Source organism: Lithobates pipiens, unplaced genomic scaffold, assembly GCF_037356315.1.
Source record: "Lithobates pipiens isolate NorthernLeopardFrog02 unplaced genomic scaffold, aLitPip1_a1.2 Scaffold_10, whole genome shotgun sequence".
Taxonomy (NCBI): Eukaryota; Metazoa; Chordata; class Amphibia; order Anura; family Ranidae; genus Lithobates; species Lithobates pipiens.
This window is the reverse complement of record NW_027507686.1, coordinates 59,779,453-59,804,715: the sequence shown is the minus strand read 5'-3', so window position 1 is coordinate 59,804,715 and position 25,263 is coordinate 59,779,453. Positions and strand designations below refer to the sequence as shown.

General features: G+C 42.9%; 1 protein-coding gene across 1 annotated transcript in view; it reads right to left on the bottom strand.

Moving 5' to 3' along the window:
* Window positions 1-25,263, bottom strand: part of ATP6V0D1 (ATPase H+ transporting V0 subunit d1) — a 144,045-nt gene that overhangs the window by 63,966 nt on the left and 54,816 nt on the right. Inside the window, exon 2 of the mRNA XM_077455687.1 lies at window positions 13,735-13,906. Within this exon, the coding sequence (XP_077311813.1) occupies window positions 13,735-13,906 (172 nt within the window). The remainder of the gene's footprint in view (window positions 1-13,734; window positions 13,907-25,263) is intronic.

Sequence of the window (25,263 nt, the reverse complement as noted above, 5' to 3'; positions counted from 1 at the left end):
CAGACCATGGTATATCATGGCTGCTGAGCCCTGACACCGTGGTCAGTTTACATGCCTTCGTCATCCGCAGCCCTGCTCTCCTCCCCCCTCCCTGCCTGCCTGCCAGCTAGGCTGTGTGAGCCGCCCTTCCCCTCCCCTCGTAGAACCGTTTTGAGCAGTATACACATTACTGCACACAAGCACTGTAGCCCCACTGCTAGTATAACCTGTAGTATATACTTATGCCTTTTTGTAATTCTTCCCAATAACTTAAAAAAAAACAAAAAAAACTGAACAAACTGATTTTTAAATATATGTGAGAAGTGTCAGAATTGGCCCGGTAGGAATGTGGTTAAAGAGGAGCTGCACAAAAAAAAAAATATTAAAAGCCAGCAGCTACTAATATTGCAGCTGCTGACTTTTAATAATATCACACTTACCTGTTCCAGGTTCCAGCGATGTCGGCGGCAGATGACGAGCGATCGCTCGTCTCGCTGCAGCCACCGCCGCCATCCTCTGTCAGGGAATCGGGAAGTGAAGCAAGAGGGCTTCACTGCCCGGTTCCCTACTGCGCATGCGCGAGTCGCGCTGCGCTGGTTCCCCGCTGTGTCTCTGGGAACTGTGTGTTTCCCAGAACACAACGGGGGGGGGGGGGGGGGCGGAGCCATGCGGCGATGGGCGGAGCCATGTGGTGGTCTTGCCGGAAGTGGGTGCAGTTACCTGGATTATCCAGGTAACTGCACCCCCTCCCCCCCGAAAGGTGCCGATTGTGGCACCGGAGGGGGGGAGGGATAATACTAGCGGAACTTCCCCTTTAGGGTGAAGAACCGCTTTAAGCTTCTATTTATATATTAATGAAAAAAAAAACTTTTTGGGTTAATATTTGGGATGGAATATTGTGTAATAAATAATATAAATGAGGGCAGAGTATACATATATCTTCTTGCCATATATTGTAATCGGTCTCCTTACAGCCTACTGTTTACGGAGCTCAATAGCTCAAATCTGGAATGCTTGCTTACCAAAATCCACCCAATGTATATAACTAATCTGGAGGGGACAATTTTTTTTCTCAACACAACAGCAAAACATTTCACTGGAGTTGAAATTAGGGGGAAAACACTGCGCTAAAATTAAACATGTATAACAAAATGGCCTCAACAGCCGGGAAATAGCAGCTAACACCAAAAACAAACAAAGTTCAGCATGCAAATAGAAAAAATATGTGTAGCGCCTGAAAGTGTAATTAACATGGATTACGAAATAATCATATATCAAAGATCATATAGTGAATAATATAAGAAAAAAGTCCATAAAGTGAGAACCAATTTCACAATAAAGCTGGTATGGAGATGGCTGGACCGTCATGGGCAAAGACAGTTCATTGAACAGATGTATTCATGTAAGCCAGCTTGTCTGTAAACATCAAAAGAGGTAGATAAATACTTCTTACCGGCTGTGTTGGACTCACAAAGTCATATGACAGTTGAGTCTGAAAAGGCTTGAGGTCTCACTCTGGGACCAAGGGGTATGTGAAGGGAGGTCCAGTAAGCTGGTGGAGGGACTTCAAACAGCTGTATACTCGATGGTGTGTTTCACGAATGGAGCATCCAGGTAGTCCAAAGACCAGCTCAGACACGGCCCGTTATACCGATAATCCAATCACCCCAAGTGGGGAGGGAAAAGTTTGGGGGTTAAGCCACACAGAGAAGAAAAAAGAAGAAAAAGCTCCACATGGTGCGGGTCAGGCGGTATAAAATGCGAATTTATTAAAGTCAAAAAGTAATTAATGACTTAGGTGATCACAAAAATAGAATAAAAAAGGGGGGTTTAAAAAGCAATGTGGGGTACCAACAGCTAGCCCAACGCGTTTCGACTTAAAAGTCTTCGACAGGGGCATGTTGGGACCCACCACATTGCTAACAAATATATAAGGAGTCAGAGACAGTTCCGCCTACAAAGGGGCGGAGACTCCTGTCACGGACCGCCTTTTCCAATTACAATGAACAATAAGATCGGGTCAAGATAAATATGTTCAATCGCACTAAACGAATACACATGTCATCTAATATAACTTTTCAAATTACACAGGCAGTTAGTTCAGATTTGATAATAGTAAGGAATAAATCAAATAATCTATGCACTCAGTAGGCCAGTTACATACATTGATCAGGGCCTCTTCCAAAGAAGTCTAATATAGCCACAGGGTATACAATCCAAATACAAAGATGTCAGACATAAAACATTACCTCAGTGTAGGTGTATGTTATACCATCGCCTGGGGGGACTGCTTCATGTTTATGTTATGTCACAAATGTAGCTACAAGACTCAAAGAAGTGGTATCTCACGGTGGTCAGTCGTTATGTAAGTTAGATGTTTCTGGCTTGTTTGTCGGCAATCTACAGCCGAGAATTGTATAATCGTAACCATGGTAACCGGTATTGTGTGCTATTCCATAGGCCAGGGATTCCGATCAGGAGACTTCCCCGCTACACTATACGCCATGACGCTTCCGATCACCTGATCGGAATCCCTGGCCTATGGAATAGCACACAATACCGGTTACCATGGTTACGATTATACAATTCTCGGCTGTAGATTGCCGACAAACAAGCCAGAAACATCTAACTTACATAACGACTGACCACCGTGAGATACCACTTCTTTGAGTCTTGTAGCTACATTTGTGACATAACATAAACATGAAGCAGTCCCCCCAGGCGATGGTATAACATACACCTACACTGAGGTAATGTTTTATGTCTGACATCTTTGTATTTGGATTGTATACCCTGTGGCTATATTAGACTTCTTTGGAAGAGGCCCTGATCAATGTATGTAACTGGCCTACTGAGTGCATAGATTATTTGATTTATTCCTTACTATTATCAAATCTGAACTAACTGCCTGTGTAATTTGAAAAGTTATATTAGATGACATGTGTATTCGTTTAGTGCGATTGAACATATTTATCTTGACCCGATCTTATTGTTCATTGTAATTGGAAAAGGCGGTCCGTGACAGGAGTCTCCGCCCCTTTGTAGGCGGAACTGTCTCTGACTCCTTATATATTTGTTAGCAATGTGGTGGGTCCCAACATGCCCCTGTCGAAGACTTTTAAGTCGAAACGCGTTGGGCTAGCTGTTGGTACCCCACATTGCTTTTTAAACCCCCCTTTTTTATTCTATTTTTGTGATCACCTAAGTCATTAATTACTTTTTGACTTTAATAAATTCGCATTTTATACCGCCTGACCCGCACCATGTGGAGCTTTTTCTTCTTTTTTCTTCTCTGTGTGGCTTAACCCCCAAACTTTTCCCTCCCCACTTGGGGTGATTGGATTATCGGTATAACGGGCCGTGTCTGAGCTGGTCTTTGGACTACCTGGATGCTCCATTCGTGAAACACACCATCGAGTATACAGCTGTTTGAAGTCCCTCCACCAGCTTACTGGACCTCCCTTCACATACCCCTTGGTCCCAGAGTGAGACCTCAAGCCTTTTCAGACTCAACTGTCATATGACTTTGTGAGTCCAACACAGCCGGTAAGAAGTATTTATCTACCTCTTTTGATGTTTACAGACAAGCTGGCTTACATGAATACATCTGTTCAATGAACTGTCTTTGCCCATGACGGTCCAGCCATCTCCATACCAGCTTTATTGTGAAATTGGTTCTCACTTTATGGACTTTTTTCTTATATTATTCACTATATGATCTTTGATATATGATTATTTCGTAATCCATGTTAATTACACTTTCAAGCGCTACACATATTTTTTCTATTTCACTGGAGTGTCTTTATTTTTTTTTCTAAAGAAATTGACCATTGGTTTTGATTGGTCAAATCATTGAAATGTTTCTCCTTTCCCCTATGATCATAAAAGTTCAAAGAAACTTGGATCTCAATGTGTATAAGCACTGCTAACGTCAGGAGCCATTTCACAATATGGCAACAGAGACCAAAGACAGACAGATTAATGAAACAAACTGCAACTGGAGATAGATACTACTGAATTGCACAACGTCATTTTACTGGGCTAGCCTAACAAAGAAGACTTTCATGTTCCAATGTTACTAAAGTCATGCAACAGGAATGTATTTATTTTAACAACATGGAACATTTACATGTGCCTATGCCAATTAGCATATCATTTTCTATGTGAAAAGTCACTGGAAGTGGCAGGAGACCTTTTCTTGAAAGTAGAAGTCTGCTTTCCTTAGTGCGAAAATTGGGTTATGAATATTATTAATTATCTTACCAAACATCTGTTTTTTGGAACAGAAAACAAAAACCCGACAACTTTTATCATCCAGGGTTGCCTTGAGGTTTCTTCAGAGGTGCTTGGCAAAATGCCCAAAAATTATATACAAGCCGGCAGGTGGATGAAGCCGACCTTTTAGTTACACAAAGCCACAGGTTTTCATTATGCACCATTGTGACTTTCTAGACTCTGGCATATGAACAACCAATGACGTTACCCGTTAATAGGGAGGATGTCTGTTGCTTCCACAGCATCCTTGTTTGACCTTCCTCAGTATCTCTCCTTCAGCACAGGGGTCACAATAGCTGACTAATGGAGAAGAGAAACATTGGAATACTAGTCAGTTCCACTGTGCAAAAATGTATTTGCTTTGGAAGAATAGATCACCTCTACACCGGTGAGCTTCAAACACTCCAATAATTCTCTTCCAGTGAAAAAACAGTCACCAGTATTAAGCTTACCAGATTAAATAAACTACCTTGCACATAGAGGTATAGCACACTTAATGCAATCAACTGTGGCTATCACTGGGGGAACTCCCCTCTCCCTGCTGACAGCTATGGAGTAGAGGAACCGGGTCTGTGCAAGAAGAACACCTGATAGACAGTTCATTCACACTTACACTGGAAGGTCCCGACTCGAATATCTCTGCTTGCTGCATGAAGGCAAAACATCCTCAATACGACGCGTTTCAAGGGGCAAAGGGAGACTCATCGTGTAGCAACTTAAGGATTTATTTCAATAAAAACAAATGACAATAAGCCTGGCTCATAACTCATAGATAAGTGCTGTCGATCACCATAAGCCAACAGCAAATGATGTCAGCTTAAAGTGGATCTTCAGGCTGTATTAAAAAAAAAAAAAAAAAAACAATGTCAGCAGCTACAATTAGTGTAGCTAATGTACTAGTGTACTGTAGCTGCTGACTTAAAAAAAAAAAAAAAAAAAAAAAAAAAAAAACACTCTCCCGGCTGGTTCTTCACCGGTCTTCAGTTCCCCAGGACCGGCATGTTTACTAAAGCCACATATACACTATCAGTTTTTCTGCTGAGTTTTTCCTTCAGATTTACCAAAACCATATGAGGTCAAACCATAGAAGTTTCAATTTGTATGCAATCAGGCAGGCCCTTGTACTACATGGTTTTGGTAAACCTGAAAGAAAAACTCAGCAGGAAAACTGAGAGTGTGTATGGGGCATTAGGGAAGCTGGCTTCACACACCTTGTGAATGGTCCTGCAGTCTTCTGGGACCTGGTACATATCCCAGAAGGCTATGGAAAAAGGTTTAGCACAAAGCATTCCTCTTGGATTGCCTAGTGATCCAAGAAGAAGATGGGAGCGGACAGCTGAAAACCAGATACCTGCTCCCCCCAAAAAATAAATAAATATATACAAAAGTGTGTGTGGGGGGGGGGGGGGGGGGATACGGAATTGCAGAACTTCCTCTCAACGATGATGGGTTTTTCACTGGAGTAGCATTGTTAGAGTGTTTGAAGCACACTGGTGTATACAAGTCATAGTCACGACTCTTTTGGAACACAAACTGCAACTATATTTGTATGTTTTCAGTGGATTTGCATATATCAGTCCTGATTGTTAGCAGTCTTGTTTGCAATAATAGCATGAAACCAAGTTATTTTGTACTTTAAGGTGGGTCATTTTTAGCCCCATAGACTTCAATGGGAGCCCCCGAAAACGCCAGCAATTTGTGTTTTTCAAGCCCATCTCCTCCCCCCTAGTAACTAGCTTCACATTGGCCAAAACAAAATACAAATGTCTGAATATGCCTGAAAAAACTGCAAAAAACACACTCACAGGCTAGGGGAAGGATAAGATGTACTGTATGTGTTGCTCTTGCAGCTGTACTCACAGGTAATTACATTTAGCTGCGACCGCACTGTCTGTATGAACGAATGACATAGGCCATTCACAAACGTGTATTACAATGTACTGCGAGGGCAGTGTTTTCCTGCACAGTGATGCACAGGTGGTCCATGCAGGCAGTCCCATCCATTTCAGTCAGGAAGCAATGGTTGACAGCATTTGACTGCCGTGCAGAAGCATGGCCCTGAACACACATTGAGTTTGGAGGCTGTGCGCACACACCTGCATGGCTGTCAAATTGGGAGCAGCAGCTATGTCCATGCAGCTGGTGTGTCCCAATTGACATAAATAGGACTGCCTGTATAGGGGTGCACAGAACACCTGTCCATTCCTGTGCAAGCAAACATGACTCTTGCATGGGCCTACGCTAGTACACCCATGTGAATGAGGCCAAACTGACAGCAGCCATAGCTGTCCGAAGGTGAATGCACATGCAGTGGTTGCCTACGGTTGGGAACAAATCATCACCGCTGGATGAAGAGAGATGCATCCAGGTCCAGATAGCTTTACTAAACCGCAGGTAACCGCTGCATGTGCAGATACAGCCCATCAGTACTTCGAAACAAGCTAAGTGACTGCCACTGTTTGCATACACCTGCCATCCCAGCCACAAGACTCTTCTGATTATTGCAGCTGGAGTCTGGTGTATGCCCCTAATTGCATGTGTATAGGAGGCCTAAGTGTACTTTGCAGCAGAACAAAATCAGGCCCCCCCCCATCCCGCCAGACAGTGACATGCGGCTGTGTTGTGTTAGAACTGGATAGAAGTCAACACTGGACAATAAGCAGACACCTTCAATTAAATGTGATATCCAGGAATTCAGTTACTTTGTAAAAACTGAAGGCATTCCATGAGGTAAGTCTAATGAGGTGTCTGCCACCTCATAGACTTATCTATAATATTCACACCTAACAAGTTTATTGTGCTACAACTTCTGCAGCTCTGACACTGCTCACTGTGGTCTCAGTTCCTTCAAGAGCGGAGTCGCTGGAACTGCTATAACCACCCCTCCCCTCCTCCTGCCCATTCACAGAGGACTTTGTATTATGTGAACTCATTAAAAAAAAGGCTTCTGTAAATCAGCAGCAGAGGGGAAGGACGGGAATAACCGCTCTGTGCGCTTCCATCCTCTCACATCCAGAGTGTGTCCTCCAGCAGTGTGATAAACCTGTCACATATAAAGTATAACAGATAAGTACCAGAGGTGACAGGCACCTAATTAGACTTAACTCATAGTAAGCCTTAACTTTTTTTGCAAAGTTGCTGAATTCCTGAAATTCAGTTGTAAGAAGGAAGATTGCAACCAGTTTAAATGGAACAAAAAATGGAGAAAACTATGCCAAAATATTTAGTTCTGTTTTAATCGTGGTTGATTGGGGTAATTTCATCGCACTCTACTTTGTCTTTGGATAACGTTACAAAGTAAAAAAAAAAGGAATAAAAAATGTGATCACTTGATAAAATTAACATGTATGGCCAGCTTTACGACACAGAGTAATAAATGAATTCTGAAACTTACGTGAAGGTTGCTGTGACAGAATGAGCGTTACAATGTATACCATCCAGAGCTTAACAAGTCCTGGAACACTGCAATGCATGAACAGGCTGTTCTGCAAAGATCATCTCGCATTACTCTGTGTCACTGTCCGCACCTGTAACTTTGCTCCCAAAAGCTTTGCTAATGTTTGCCTATGCTATAAATGTCTCAGAACATGCAGCCCTATCAGTGCTAGATGTACACACAAAAACAGCACTTGGCACCGTGCCCACTACTCAGGGTGAGCATTGGGGAGCCAGCCTGTGTAACTGTGGCTAATTATGAACCACAGCTATAAACTTATGTCAGTGAATAACTTGTAGTTCTGCCAGCTGGAAAGGGCCTGCCAAGCTCTGGGAAAATCAGTTTACTTACTAAGTTCTCAACAAGAGCAGTTGGCTCAGGCCATTTCAGACATTTAACTTACATGTGCACTTACATAACTAAATATTAAAAAAGATGTCCACAGACACGGCTCTGCAATGCAAGGGCAGATGAGAACACATGTGAGTAATATGCAATGTGGAATGGCTCCCAAGGAACCCATGGCTAACAATAAAAAGTCATATTTTATTAGTCTTACCGCACTAAACTGCTTACAATGGATTTCTGAATACTGTGTATTTTTGTCATTTGCAGTAGGGTATTCAATAACTTTCAATAGGTCTCAAAAAATCTGTATTATAAATATCTGTCATGTTGGGAAGCTCCTTCAAATGAACCACATAACTCTAAGTCCTCATTGCTACAACTGATTATTTTAATGCATACCTGTACTTTTAGAATAGGAACTATTTTTCTATATATATTTTTTGCAAACAAGGAATATGTGTTGGGTTTCATAGAAGGACTAGTGACCCACCTCTAGAATGCTTTTAAGAATCAATAATATAAAAAAAAAAGGATTAGCTTCAACTTCAAAATCTGTGATAATGTAAAAAGGGCAGTACTATTTAGAGTACTAACAATATAATAATAATAACCTAAGGATAAAAGTGCAAGTCCAACAATAAGTATAAGAAAAAAAAATACATATCCTTTTAAAAGTGAAAATTAAAAAAGTAGTATGGGATAACAGGAAAAACAAAAAACTTACCTAGGGGGATACAAAAAACTGGCCTGAAATTGATTATTCAGAAAACTAAGATCATGGCAACTGGTCCCATCACTCCTTGGCAAATAGAAGGAGAAGAAATGGAAACAGTCACAGATTTCATCTTCCTAGGCTCCAAGATCACAGCAGACAGCGACTGTAGCCATGAAATTAAGAGACGCTTGGTCCTTGGGGGGAAAGCAATGGCAAGTCTTACCCTACCGAAGTGCCAAATAGTCAAAGTTTGGTATTCCCAGTAGTAACCTATGGCTGTGAAAGTTGGACCACAAGGAAGGCTGAACGCCGAAAAATGCATGCTTTTGAACTATGGTGTTGGAAAAGACTCAAGTCCCTTGGACGGCAAGAAGGTTAAACCAATCAATCTTGAAGGAAATCAACCCTGAATGTTCACTGGAAGGACAGATCCTTCAAAAATACTTTGGCCACCTAATGCGAAGAGAGGACTCACTGAAAAAGACCCTGATGCTGGGTAAACATGGAGGGAAAAAAGGAGACGAGGACAACAGAAAACAAGATGGATAGACCCTGCCGGAGCAACTTGCCCCATCTCCTCTCCTCCCAACTTTCCCTCTTTATCCCTGCCCCTTCCTCTTTCCAATGACACCATACGTGTCACTTAAGTGTTAAGGGGTTATTCCTGCGCCTAATCAGGAAAGGGAACAATGATTTATTTTTTAGTTTTTTGTACCGCTGCATACACTGGGAATGGGGTACTTGAACCCCTTTTGTAGGATGAAAAATATGAAAAGTAGTGTTGCGCAGTACTGGATAGATAGATATTAATCTGAAAATGTAATAAATTTTGTCCGCATCACAGTATTTTAAAAGAGTAGGTGTACTATCGCCCAGACTAAAAAGGGTGGTATATAGAAGGCCAAGTTTGGCAAAGTAACATAAAGAAATGATGCTAAATTGTGAATAAATCTGTGTGAGTCTCCTCTACGTCACAATGTGAATGTCATAGTACATAAATAATCAGCGGAATAAATAGTGGTACTTAATGCGATTAACAAAAATCGCATAAAAAGTGCAGTGCTAAACAAACTACCGGACGCTACCGGAAGTGACGCAATCGAGCTCGAGGCTCGTTTTTACCTTGCAAAATAATCTCTATATGTTTGTGAGTATTTTATTCAATACATTTAAATAAAATCAAAACTTTGATAAAAATTACTACACTATGGGGCTCCCCTCTTCCTTATCTATTTAACCCTCACATACATCTACCGCTGAGGCAACCTAACAACCCCCCCCCCATGCTGAGTACCGCTGAGCGTCCATTTGAGGAGATCAATACGGAGCAATAGGCAGGAGAAGCCAGGCTTTGGGGCTACAAGAATAGGACCTCGAGGGATAAGGATTACCAGGAACCCTGAGGATACATATGTCAAACGCTGTTACCTTACAGCTGTAAGGTAAGGGGACATCCATATCCTGAGCACACAGGACCACGTGGGAGATAGTCACCACCACCAACCCAATCACCGATTGCATCATTACCTTATAGTGCACATATAAATCGAATATCAGCACCACATGCATTTTTGTTGCATGCGATTTTGGATATAATCGCCACCAGTTGTTGCACATTTTGAATGGACACTAACCTGATATATGTGATTGTGCAACCTCTTTAATTATGTTTATTGGTTGATATAGTTCTAAATCACTGTGCACATTCACTGCGATTTTCTTTTTTTAAGAGATCTTATCTCTTTGTGTTTTTTTTTACACATTTTATTTTTTTGCTTTATGTCGCACGATTATATGTGTTCACCGCACCTACACTATTTAGCATATGGTATAAAGACATTTATACGCATTTATCTACAATTTTTCTTGGCACTGGCACTTTATGCGATTTCTAAGTCACTATTAAGTTCTTTTTACATAATCCTGTTTTTTTAGTGATTTTCTGTATATATATTGGTTTTTATTCTATGGTGTAGTAGTTACTTCTATAGTTTTATTCATTTGTTTAGCACTGCACTTTTTATGCGATTTTTGTTAATCGCATTAAGTACCACTATTTATTCCGCTGATTATTTATGTACTATGACATTCACATTGTGACGTAGAGGAGACTCACACAGATTTATTCACAATTTAGCATCATTTCTTTATGTTACTTTGCCAAACTTGGCCTTCTATATACCACCCTTTTTAGTCTGGGCGATAGTACACCTACTCTTTTAAAATACTGTGATGCGGACAAAATTTATTACATTTTCAGATTAATACGTGTCACTTACCCTTCTTTCCCATTAAGGAGAAAATCTCCTGGACTGCAGTGACCAAGTGGGCTGTCACTCCTATGTCCCTAGGATTGAGAGCCACAATTTAAACAAGACATGACTCTCGGCATCAGATCACAGAGACACGTTAGCTGGATACCTGACCGATGGGGATAGGCAAGCAGTACCCCCTTGAGGATCTTCTTTCTTTGGGGGGGGGGGGGGGGGGGGCTTACTGAATAATTCACACAAGCCCACTGGAACCATGTTCAATTTATTTTTGCTATTACCTTCGGTTGGAAGGTGTCTATCACCACCCCGGTTGAATTGCAGAGACTGGTTGGATTTTTTTAAACCAAATGTGTGATTAGCACGTCCCAGTGGAACCAGATTGCCTTCATTTTAAAGTTGGACTCATATGAAAGATTAGTAACAGATACAGTTGACTGTCATGTATTGTTACTTACTTACTTTTATAACCCGCATTCCTTAAAGAATAAAAAAAAAAAAAAGAAAAAAAAAAAAAACAAGATGGATAGATAACATAATCGAAACAAGAACTTGAAGTTAAGCAAACTCCAGGAAGCAGTGGAGGACAGAAAAGCCTGGCAAACTATCGTCCATGACGTCAGGAAGAGTTGGACATGACTGAACGGCGACGAGGCGGAAGCAGCATTGGTCCAATGCTGCATTTGTCCCCTGCTGACCTTAAAACTGAGAACTGGGTTCTCAGTGTTCCCTGAGCAAACGCTGGTTACTATCAATCACCGATATCTGCTCTGCGGATTGCTGAGAGGCTGAGCCAGCTGCTGGTCAAGGCTTCTGGGCGGATCCTGACCATATGGACCGACTCTGTGACCTCAGAGGACAGCAGGCTTTAAGCGGAGCCTGCTTGGGTGGGGGAGGGGGGAAATCGGGGGGGAAGTGTCCGATTAATCCTGATAATCCCACTGTTATAAAAAGGAGAAAGGTTTGCTCAGGACAACAGAACTAAAAGCCGAGATAAAGTAATTTACTGAGTAAATGTTGCTGTAGGACATGTAAAATTAAAATAACCACAATCATATACTTCTAGGACACTAAAACTAAAATACAGATTAGTTACCAAGCATAATTATTCAGAATGGCACACATTGTAACAACAGAGCACAAAAGGTACATTAAGGATAAAAGATAAGCATACTATACAAGAAGTTGTTACAGGCCACTGAACTGTTTGTGGTGTAGCAACAAGAGGGCAACTGGAAGGAAAGTTCTGATGCCCAGGAAATTCTAATATCTCTTTGATTTTTATGAAAACGTTATGTTCTCCAAGGGACAAAGTACAAGTAGAACTTGGTCCCATCTTCCCAGGTTCTGTCTAAAGCTAGCTTTAAGGTCGGACAAGACACCACATGCCACAGCTGTCCGACCACACAGTTAACAAGGAGATGGCTGCTTGGACAAACCACAATTTTCTCTATTTCCAAGCACTGGCCTGAGACAAGCTCCTCACAAGGAATAGAGGAGAAGGTAGGGGAAGAGGGGAAGGTAGGGGAAGGCAGGTAGAGAAGGTAGGGGAAGGCAGGTAGAGAAGGTAGGGGAAGGCAGGTAGAGAAGGTAGGGGAAGGCAGGTAGAGAAGGTAGAGGAAGGCAGGTAGAGAAGGTAGGGGAAGGCAGGTAGAGAAGGTAGGGGAAGGCAGGTAGAGGAAGGTAGGTAGAGAAGACCTTTAATGCAAGCAGGACAGGACATGCTTGGCTATGGAGAAGAGTGCTGCCTAGCAAACGCAGCTGTCTCCTTACTAACTGCATGGTCAGACAGGCATGTAGGGAGAAGGGGCACCCTGTCCGACCTCACAGCTGGCAAAAGACCGCACCAAGGAAAATTGGGCAAAGTACTACATGTACTTTGTCCCCTAGGAAACAAAACAGATTTATGAAAACTGAAGTTAGATTTCTTTAAAATACAGACTTGGACCAGGAAGTTGATGATGACCCAACTCTTTTCACCTCACTATTGGTTCACAAAATGTAGTTAGAAGGAACAGCAACCTAAGACAAGGTAAAAGGAGTGGGAAAAAATGACCACCATTATCTCTCTTGTTTTCTTGCTAGTTTGATTTATACATCAGAGCTTCCAGCTTTCCAGGGGTACCCAGAAACTTGAGAAGACTCTGAGGTCATATGCAGACATTGGTGCCTTGAATACATCACTTTGGCAGTTTTACTAATTTTATTATATATAAAAGAGTTGTTTACAGAACAACTCCAGCCAAAACGTTATTCTTTATTTTTCAGATAGACATGGGAACAGTGAATACCTTTGTCCAGTTATTATTTCCGTCTGTGACACCACTGTGGCATTTGACCTCACGTCCTGTTCCCGTGACATCAGAAAGAAATTAGGGAAGCTGTATCATTGGCACAAGAAGACAGACAGTTCTAATAACCTGACACCCAACCTAACTCATCCTCATTTTAATGCAAAAAAAGTGTTTTGTTGTAGTCTATGCCCACTGAATAGATTTCCCATCACTTTCTGTTTTTTTTGTTCTCCTAATGGAACAGGAAGTTCCTTTTCCACTCCACAACTAAAGTAGGGCACAACTGGAGTGGGGCTTTAATAATCTGAAATACCAATTAATTTGAGTGGGTGCTCAGTAACAATAAAAAAAAATGCACAACAACATGATTATATGGGGTCAAGTGTTGGCCTGAGTGAAACTATGCTCTCTGCTTACGTAATATAATCCAAGAAGCTGGCGAGTGGTTCATACGATTGGTTCCTCATGTGTCTAAATTCCACAACCATCTTCTCCTTCAGCTTGTCATCAATGACTGAGACAGCAAGCGGTGAGGCTTCATTGGCCAGGAACGTGCCATAGTCTGTGCTTTGAAGATGTAACTTGAGATCTGGGTGACAGGAAATAAGAGATCAAAAAAAATTAAGATGACATTTCAATTTATTTTCCAACTTCTTTTGCTCGAATTAGTACGATTACCTTATTAAATTTAGTTTTTTTTTAATGTTTTTTTAATGGCGAGGAGCACTGGAATAGTCCATGTGTTTGATATAATCATGTTTTTTTTTTTTTTTGTGTTACCTGGCAGATTTGTTATCTAGGAACCTCATAGATGTTCCTTAACCACTTGGCGCCCAAGCTACGTCATAAGGCGTTGTGGACTTTGTGGTGTTATATCTGAATGATGCCTGAGGCTACAGACATCATTCAGATATCGGCATTTTCAGCCGGCGATTCCCTGCACCATAAGAATGATCATAGCGGCTGTTCCGCCCCTTGATCGTTCTTACGGGCGGCGGCAAGGGACGCCCACCGCCCTCAAGTGCTTCTACCGACTCACAGCTTCCATCGGCGAGTCGGTCACAGGATCCGCCAGCCCCCGAATGGTATCAGAGATTTCCGACGGGCCAGATGGTCCCCAGTCTCTATGATTGTTCGGAGGCCGGGCGCGATGTTATGACGTCACAGCCGGCCTCTGCATTCAAAATAACGGTGCCACCTTGGCTGGGAAGCAGTGATCGTTTTTTGTTTTTGTTTTTTGATTTTAGGCTTCCCAGCCTAGAGGTGAGATGTGGGGTCTTATTGACCCCATATCTCACTGTAAATAGGTCCGATCATGCCATATTCCTATTACAAGGGATGTTTACATTCCTTGTAATAGGAAGAGGTATCGCCGCGAACGTTAGAGCGAGAGCAATAATTCTAGCCCTAGACCTCTAACTCAAAACATGTAACCAGTAAAAAAAAAATGTAAAGCGTCGCCTATGGGGATTTTTAAATAGCAAAATGTGGCGCAATTCCACGAGCATGTGCAATTTTGAAGCGTGACATGTTGGATATCCATTTACTCGGCATATCTTCATCTTTCACATTATGCAAAAAATTGGGCTAACTTTACTGTTTTTGTTTTTTTTAAAGCATGAAACTTTTTTTTCTGAAAAAAATGTGTTCAAAATATTGCTGCACAAATACCGTGCCAGATAAAAAGTTACAACGACTGCCATTGTATTCTCTAGGGTCTTTGCTAAAAAAACATATATAATGTTTGGGTGTTCTATATAATTTTCTAGCAAAAAAATTATGAATTTTACATGTAGGAGAGAAATGTCAGAATTGGCCTGGATGCGAAGTGGTTAAGAAAACGTGAAGACTAGGTAGAGAAAAGAAGCATTACAGGCAGAAGTACCAGAGTTTAGTAAAGAGTGCACGATATTAAAACAAAGACAGGGGGGATGATTTACTAAAACTGAAGAGTACAAACTCTAGTGCAGCTGAGCACTGTAGCCAATTAGCTTCGAATGTCAGCTTGTTCAATTAAAGAGGAAGTAAACCCCTTCAAACCACTTTGACCTACAGATAAGCCTAGATTAAGGCTTACCTGTAGGTCCAAGCAATATCTCCTAAACCTATATGGTTTAGGAGATATTTGCCCGAAAATGGGCACCGCTGTCTACGGCGCATGCGCCATAGACAGCGGCGCGCAGGCGCACTAAATGCGGCAAGTCCAAGAATGGATTTGCCTAATTTGTCGACTCCCGTGCGCATGCGCGGGAGTGACGTCATCGCGGCTTCGCCGAATGGCAGCGTCGGAGCTGCGAGACGTCATCACGGCTTCGCCGCTGTCATTGGTCGGAGCTGCGAGACGCCACCAGCAAGATGGACGCGGCGGACTACAGGGATCAGCGGCGACTTCGCTGGCTCCTGTGTCAGGTAAGTGACACATAATGAGCTACTATGCGATGCATAGTAGTCCATTATGCTTTACCTTTGCAGGGAAAAAAAGAGGAAGTAAACCCATCAGGGTTTACTTCCTCTTTAAGCTTTGAAAAAAAAAAAAAAAAAAAAACCTGGAAGCTGACTGGTTTCCATGCAGATCTGCACCAGATTTTGCACTCACCAGATTTAGTAAATCAACCACAGTGACAGTAGGCTGAGGGTGTGCTGGAAACAGAGAGAGTGGGTTGAGCTGCCACAAGCCGATTGGGAAACAGGCAAAGTAGAATGACCAGGGTGTGAATCTGGGACTGCCCCAGGAGTGAGCTGCAAGGTGCTGTGTGAGATGATTGCCGGAGCGGGTGAAGGATCACTGGACTGTATGTGTATCAAGGCACTGTGAGTACTGGGGTATTGTGAACAGGGGATATAGAAGGCCATGAAAGAAGTGATCAGGAGCAAAAGGATAAGACAGACACTCAGGGTCATGTGATCAGTGAGTAGAGGATGCACTGGGCTGTGTGACCAGTGAACAGGAGGAGAGGACGCCAGGGGCCAGGTGATCAAAAATCAGGGAAGAGACTACGCTGGAGGCCAAGTGACCAGTGAATGGATTGGGAGGACTTTAAGGGCTATGTGATCAGTGGTTGGGAGAAAAGGAAGCCGGGGGCCAGGTGATCAAAAAGCAGGGAGAAGATGATTGCTGGGGACCGGGTGATCAGTGAACGGAAGGAGGACGCCAGTAAGCGGGAGAGGAGGGCACCAGAGGCCATGTTATCAGTGAGTGAGAGCACAGGGAGAGGACGCCAGGGGACATGGGAAATGGAGGCGAGGACACCAGAGGTGAGAACACTGGCTGTGTAACCAGAAAGTGGGAGTAGGAGGAGCAGACGCCGAGGGAAAGGTGATCAGCAGAAGAGAGCTGGAGGAGAAAATGCTGGAGGCCAAATGATCAGTGAGCGGAAGGAGAGGTCACCAGGGGGCCATGTGATCAACAAGCGAGATCAGGAGAAGTACAGCAAGGGCTTTGTGAAAATTGAACAGGACATCAATGGCTGTGCAATCAGTGAGCAGAAGAAGAGGGAGACGACGCTGGGGGCCGTGTGAGCAGTAAGTAGAAGCAGGAGGAAAGGACACCGGGAGCTGTGTGATCAGTGAGTGGAAGGAGGAGGAGAAAATGCCCAGGGCCGTGTGATCAGTGACAAGGATCAGTATGAAAGGAGACCCGGAGCCGAGTGATCAGGAAGAAATTTCACTGGGGAGGCATGAATGATGATATGCAGAGCTTTTGCTGATAGATGGAGAATGCATAATGGAAAGTGGGAATATATCCTGTTATATACTGGGGAGAAGAAAAAGCGCCTTTAAGTGCAGAGAGTTTACAGGCTTATAAGGTGCAATAAGATGATGAATATTATTATTATACAGAATTTATATAACTCCAACAGTTTCCGCAGTGCTTAACAAAATGAAGGCAAGTACAAGGGGCAACTCACATGGCTGCTTACTGAAGTCCTGCTTTGGCATTGAGGGCCGTTCCTCTTTTTTTGGCCTCTAACTGGGCATGTCTATCAATGAGAGTTGCTTCTTTAAATTTGGTTTTAACTTATGCACATTCTGATATTATTTCAGACAAATGGAAAAGTTTCATCGTTCCTGAAGAAGCAAGCTTTTATCTGTAAAACGTGTTGAATGTGAAAATGGGCAGGGACCTGGCTGTGTTGTATGGCACAGGTGTGTGGATCACAAGACTGGCTCCATAGGATTACATCCTTTGGCTGGAAAAACAGTTTACATATGTAATGAATTATATGAATTTAAATATTTAATGGGTTGCAGGATTACATGACCAGGCCAGAGCAAGTTTAAAAAAGGTAAATATACTAAAGTATACATTATTTATACATGGTATACAAGAGGTGGGGGAACATTTTTAAGAATAATTCATGTTAGGCTTTAAGTCTACATTACTTAATTATCTACATTACTTTATTAAAATATTAGTTATGACTTATGCAAAACTTTCTTCCAAACACCAAAAAGGATGGAGCCATCCAATTCTCTAACTTTAGCCCTTGTACACGCGGTCGGAGATTCCGACAACCAAATCCGTCTGAGTAATTCCGACTGATTAATTCCAGAAGAGGTCCGGAAGTGATGTTGCATACACACGGTCGGACTAAGTTGACGGAAAATCCGATTGTACATAACGTGATGATGTTATTTCGTTACGACGGGACTACGTTCAGGCTAGTAACCAATAGCTTTGGTCTAGGAATTTGATCTGAGCATGCGTGGCACTTTGTCCGTCGGAGTAGGATACACATGATCGGAGTATGTCCGATAGGAGCATTTTGTCGGAAAATTTTACCGACAAGTTAGAAAACTTGGTCCGTCGGATATTCCGACGGAAACAGTCCGATGCAGACCACACACAGTCGGAATATCCGACAAAACGGTCCGATAGGAACCATTCCGTTGGAATCTCCGACCGTGTGTACAAGGGCTCAGAGGTTTCTCTGTGAATCACTGGCCTACGACTTGGCCAAAATTGCAACTTGATTTGATGAAAAGGAATCCCATGACGTTCCCTAAAGATCAGCCATATACAAGCATACATACAGCATTTTAATATTCTCACTTTTGCCACCAATATAATTGTTTTTCAAATCTTTTCTTAAATCTGTTCTAGTGTTACCATCATAACAAAGTGCAGATTTGACTGTCTAGAAAATGACATAAAAGGGGTTATTTACTAAAGGCAAATCCAATTTGCACTGCAAGTACACTTGCTGTAGATCTGAGGGGGGACATGCAAGGAAAAAGAAAACAAAAAAAACAGCATTTTTGCTTCCACATCAGGAATTTGCAATTAGCGGACCTCCAGCTGTTGCACAACTACAAGTCCCATGAGGCATAGCAAGACTCTGACAACCACAAGCATGACACCCAGAGACAGGCATGATGGGACTTGTAGTTTTGCAACAGCTGGAGGTCCGCTAATTGCATATCCCTGTTCTACATGATTGGATGATAAAATCACAGAGCTTCCCCTGATTTCAGATCTTCCCCTCAGATTTACAGCGAGTGCACTTGTAGTGTAGCGTGGATTTGCTTTTATTAAATCAACCCAACACAGTCAACAAAAGTCAATGGAATATGACTAGGTAGCTTGGTGGTGTTTAAATCGAAATTGTAGCATGAAAACGTCTGCTTGCGAAAAAGTAACCAAGTTTCCATTTACCATCTAAGCCTCTGGGGCTCACTGCGAACAAAAAATTGGAATATTCCCTATTAAAACTTGAAATGAAATGGGAGATTCTGGGTTCTACATGTCAAGAATATTAACATATGTTTCCCCTGCCAGAATTTAGTCTTGGGCGGCCAGATAAGTAGTAGAGACTTGCAATTTACTGAACAGTCATTTGGCCAAAATTGGAGAAGATCGGGAAATCAAGAATGATTTTGTACACATTATCACAGCTAATTAGTGTGTAGTAGGAGGTGTTGATTACCGACATCCAGCATTTCTGTGAATGTTCCTACATTTTGTAGAAAACATCTTTGTCCAATCATCATGGGTTTGTTTACAGTCGCCATAAGGACACCGCAATTGTTTCCAAAGAACATGCTCTTAAAGAGAAACAGATTTGACTTAAGCAGGAGTCTGAAAATGCGGTCATTATTATGACTGTCCAGTTACTTATGTGTTTTTTGTCTACTTCGACATTCCAGTTTAAAGCTGGACTAGGACAAAGGGTCAGAGGTCACCTGAGGTTTGACTGATGCGGTCCGCACAATCAGAGTATGAGCTCCGATAATGACAGGCCAGAAACTCTCTGATGACCTCTGAACCTGTAACTGATTTAGCAATGACAGCTCCCATATAATTTGTCCAGACAGCTATGTATTCACAGAGACTATATGTTACATAACAGAATCAATGTTGGCACTCTTAAGCAACTATTAGACCGCGTACATCATATGAACAATTTAAATATACAAAGAGAGAAGTGCAGTACTGAAAAAGTATGATATCAATCCAAGGCAAATGATATGCAATACTTTACAGGTACTTAAAAAGGTACTCAGTGTAATCATCCTTAATAGAAACAAGCTTTGCCAGTGGGGGATTCTGCCTCAAGTGGACTCATGGTCCCCTCCTTCCAAAGAGCCTGTACCCTGCCCTAGATATCTCAACATGCCAGACCCTGATCAAGTACCCCCCCCCCCCCCCCCGCCTTTAAACTTCTGGATGAACATGGCCAAAAAACAGGCTGTTTTCTTCAAATTCCACGCCTGTGCCTCAACAATTCCAACTGCACCAGCCCTGGTCCTTATAGTGACACTATGACTGGTGTGGCTGTGATCAGGGACACTGGGACTGGTGTGGCTGTGATCAGGGACACTGGGACTGGTGTGGCTGTGATCAGGGACACTGGGACTGGTGTGGCTGTGATCAGGGACACTGGGACTGGTGTGGCTGTGATCAGGGACACTGGGACTGGTGTGGCTGTGATCAGGGACACTGGGACTGGTGTGGCTGTGATCAGGGACACTGGGACTGGTGTGGCGGTGATCAGGGACACTGGGACTGGTGTGGCGGTGATCAGGGACACTGGGACTGGTGTGGCGGTGATCAGGGACACTGGGACTGGTGTAGCGGTGATCAGGGACACTGGGACTGGTGTGGCGGTGATCAGGGACACTGAGACTGGTGTGGCGGTGATCAGGGACACTGAGACTGGTGTGGCGGTGATCAGGGACACTGGGACTGGTGTGGCGGTGATCAGGGACACTGGGACTGGTGTGGCGGTGATCAGGGACACTGGGACTGGTGTGGCGGTGATCAGGGACACCAAGACTGGTTGCTGTGGATCCTCAGCTTCCAGTTTTACAGTTTGATAGCAACCTCCCCAATTCATGCAGCTTACATCCCCAGCTCCCCATTAACCTTGCAGCAGAGTTGAGCTTTAAAGATGCAACCAACCCCTGGAACACATGGACGTGTTGTGAGATGCATTTTGTGCTGCTGCTCGTTTCCTGTTCCTGCCGAGTCTGAGAGATCCAGCACACCCATGCCCACTTGCTACTCTCCCGCATGAGTGGGACAGCCTGGGACAGACTTTACGTGAGGGGGAGCCCAGGGACCTGAAAGGAGCCTCCACATGTGTTATCTGTGCCCATACAGTGCCTTGCAAAAGTATTCAGCCCTCTTGGCATTTTTCATGTTTTGTTGCCTCACAATCTAGAATTAACATGGATTGTTTGAGGATTTGCATTATTTCATTTCCTGAACATGCCCACAACTTGAAAAGATGTTTTTTTTTTTTTTTTATATTGTGAAGCAAACAACAAATGGGACAAAATAACAGAAAAAGTCAATGTGCATAACTATTCGCCCCCCTAAAGTCAATACTTGGTAGAGCCACCTTTTGCGGCTATCACAGCTCCAAGTCACTTTGGATAAGTCTCTATGCGCTTGCCACATCTTACCACTGGGATTTTTGCCCATTCCTCCTCGCAAAACTGCTCCAGCTCCTTCAAGTTGGATGGTTTGAACAGCAATCTAAGTTTGACCACAGATTTTCTATTGGATTGAGGTCTGGGCTTTGACTAGGCCATTCCAACACATTTATACGTTTCCCCCTAGACCACTCAAGTGTTGCTTAAGCAGTGTGTTTGGGGTCATTGTCCTGCTGGAAGGTGAACCTCCGTCCTAGCTTCAATTCACACACAGATTGCTACAGGTTTTGCTCAATAATATCCCTGTATTTAGCACCATACATTTTTTCCCTCTTTCCCTCAACCCTGACCAGTTTCCCAGTAACGACTGCTGAAAATGGTGTACTTTGGGTGATGTGATGTGTTGGGTTTGCGCCAGACATAGCGTGTTCTTTGATGGCCAAAAAGTTACATTTTAGTCTTATCAGACCAGAGCACCTTCCTCCATACATTTTGGGAGTCTCCCACATGCCTCTTCGCAAACTCAAAACCAGCCATTTTGTTTTTTGCTGAAAGTAATTTCTTTCTTCTGGCCACTCTGCCATAAAGCCCAACTCTATGGAGCGTACGGCTTTATGTCGTCCTATATACAGATACTCCAGTCTCTGCTGTGGAACTCTGCAGCTCCTCCAGGCTTACCTTAGGTCTCAGTGCTGCCTCTCTGATTAATGCCCTCCTTGCCCGGTCTGTGAGTTTTGGTGTGCGGCTGTCTCTTGGCAAGTTTGCCATTATGCCATATCCTTTCCATTTGGTTATGATAGATTTGATGGTGCTCCTAGGGATCATCAAAGATTTGGATTTTTTTTTTTTTTTTTTTTATAACCTAACCCTGACTTGTACGTCGCAACAACATTGTCCCTTACTTGTTTGGAGAGTTCCTTGGTCTTCATGGCAGTGTTTGGTTAGTGGTGCCTCTTGTTTAGGTGTTGCAGCCTCTGGGGCCTTTCAAAAAGGTGTGTATATGTAATGACAGATCATGTGACACTTAGATTGCACACAGGTGGACATCATTTCACTAATTATGTGACTTCTGAAGGTAATTGGTTGCACCAGAGCTTTTTATGGGCTTCATAACAAAGGGGGTGAATACATACGCACATGCCAATTATCATTTTTTTTATTTCTGAAAATTAGTTTTATGTATATACTTTTCTAATTTTACTTCACCAACTTAGACTGTTGTGTTCTGATCCATCACATATAATTAAAAAAAAAAAAAAAACATCGAACAGCTGTAATGTAAAAAAATAGGTAAAACACCAAGGGGGTGAATACTTTTGCAAGGCACTGTATTACCTGCCCATCTCAACTGCCACTGAATTCAATAAAAAGAGTAACTTGATAGTATACAACTGACAATAACTGGAGAACAAGTAAAGATTGGCAGTTTCAAGGACACCACCTTCATTCTTCCATGGAATCTCCACCATTCTGACCGAAATGAAATGTTTTGGGTAACTTGAGCCGACAAAAAAACAGCACATTAAATTAAGACTGAGTCAAAGGCATTAGAAGTATTATGTAAATCAGAACAACGTGTAATAAAACCTAGCTGTGTTTAACTTTCAGAACAAGAAACAGACCTCTTTACAGGTCATTAAATACAATCACATGGACATTTAATGGTTGCATGATTGTACAAATTAATGACCCAGATCTAGTCTACTACATGCCTCATAAACCATTAGCAGAATTCCATTTTGATACACATCTAAAAACAACATGTGGATAAACAAGTGCCTTAATAAAAATTTATCAACTGGAAAACAAATATAAATTATAAAAGTGGGGCTCCAGCTAAATACAGTTTTGGCTCTGTGGGTAGAATAGTTATCTAGGAATTATATATTTTTTACAAAGCTACAAGTGTCAAACTTGGACCAATGTACCTACTTATATACCATTTCTGGACAATCCTCCTGGAAGCTGGAAATCACTGAAGTGGACACCCCTACTTCATTTATTTATTTAAAGCAGAACTCCAGGAAAAAATATTTTTCCATGTCCTTATTGCTGATCTCCTACCTTCACCAACTGTGGCACCCATGTTCCTCTGAGCTCTGTAGTTCCTCTGCAATAGCCTGCTGATCTTGCTGACAAACAGTTCTTGCCCAGCGATATCCTGTTTGTAAGACCGCTGGCTGCTATTCTTCCTGTCCTATCCTGTCAGCGGTCTCGTCAATGCCCACTAGTAGTTCTCTCAAGCTGAGCAGGGATTTCTATTTCCGTCCTGCTCACTGTAGTGAGGGGGTCTCAGAGCCCCCGGTCTGTGCCACCCATAAGGTGTCCTCCTCTGCTCCCTCCTCTCTGCCAGCACCACCCCTACTCCTACTCTGAGAACTACTAGTTACCAGAGATCATCCACATGACAGAGCGGAGATCTCGGGCTGACAGGTCTTATATGCGAGATCATTGGAACAGTGCGATGCCCTATCACAATGTCAGGATGTTACAGCAAGTGCTGTTTTCACATACACCTGCCACAGCCTGAGATTTCCGCTCTGTCATGCATATGATCTGTGGTAACTATCCCTGCTGTGCACTGGTGGGCACATGTAAGCTGCACTGGTGAGACCGCACTTATGGGCACTGGTGAGACCACACTGATGGGCACCGATAAGCTGCACTGGTGGGACCGCATTAATGGACACTGATAAGCTGCACTGGTGAGAACGTACTAATGGTCACCGATAAGCTGCATTGGTGAAACCGCACTAATGGCCACTGATAGGCACAGATGAGACCGCACTGATAAACTGCACTTATGGGCATTGAAAAGCTGCACCGATGAGGCCGCACTTATGGGGACTGATGAGGCTGCACCGATTTTTTCATGTCCTATTTCCAGTGTAATGTGTATTATATAGGACGTTACATACAGTATCACAGAGACCGGTATTGTGGTAATATTAGAGCTGCACGATTCTGGCTAAAATGAGAATCACAATTTTTTGCTTGGAAGATAGTTCACGATTCTCGCGGCGCAACATCATCTTTCACATTAAAACAAACAAAAAAAAAATTGGGCTAACTTTACTGTTCCTTTTTTTTTTTTTTATTATTAATTGAAGTGAATTGTTTCCCAAAAAATTGCATTTGAAAGACCGCTGGGCAAATATAGCGTGACATAAAATATTGCAGCAATTGCCATTTTATTCCCTAGGGTCTCTGCTAAAATATATATATATAATGTTTGGGGGTTCCAAGTAATTTTTTAGCAAAAAATATTGATTTTAACTTCAAAAAGAAGTGTCAGAAAAAGATTTAGACTTTAAAGCGGGAGTCCATGTTTTTTTTTTTTTTTTTAAAGCCAGCAGCTACAAATACTGCAGCTGCTGACTTTTAAAATAGTGACACTTACCTGTCCAGCGTGCCTGCGATGTCGGCACCCGAAGCCGATCTCTCGATCATCACCCGGGTGCTGCCGCCGCCAGCTTGGGTATGGGAATCAAGAAGTGGAGCCTTTCGGCGCGAGTCGCGCTGCGCAATAAGGATGGACCCGCTGCCTCTGGGATCTGTGTGTTTCCCAGCAGGCAGCGGGGGACTTTCGGAAAGGGGTGTAATCTACGCCCCTTTCCGCAGAGAGCTATCCCGGAAGTGGGTGCAGATACCTGTACTGTACAGGTACCTGCACCCCCCTCCCCCCTGAAAGGTGCCAATTGTGGCGCCGGAGGGGGGGAGGGTTCCGATGAGCGGGAGGTCCACTTTAGGGTGGACCTCCGCTTTAAGTGGTTGAACTCCCTGCATTTACACATTGTTGAAAACCTGGCAGTCTGCCCAGATTATTTATTTACACAGAAGTTCTATCCCTTTGATCCAAGAGGGAAGCTTAGTTACAATGTTGCAAGTTAAAAGCTGAGTGAGCAGATAGTTTCTCCACTTGTTTATATGAAAGAATCGGCAATCTCCGCAAGAGAGATGTCAGAGGGGTTGCAGCTCTAGGCAATATTGAAGTTTATTGAAATTTCCAAACAGGTTTCCACCATTATTGTGTTATTGATTAGTAAGTTAGCGCTGCACTCTGTTTTT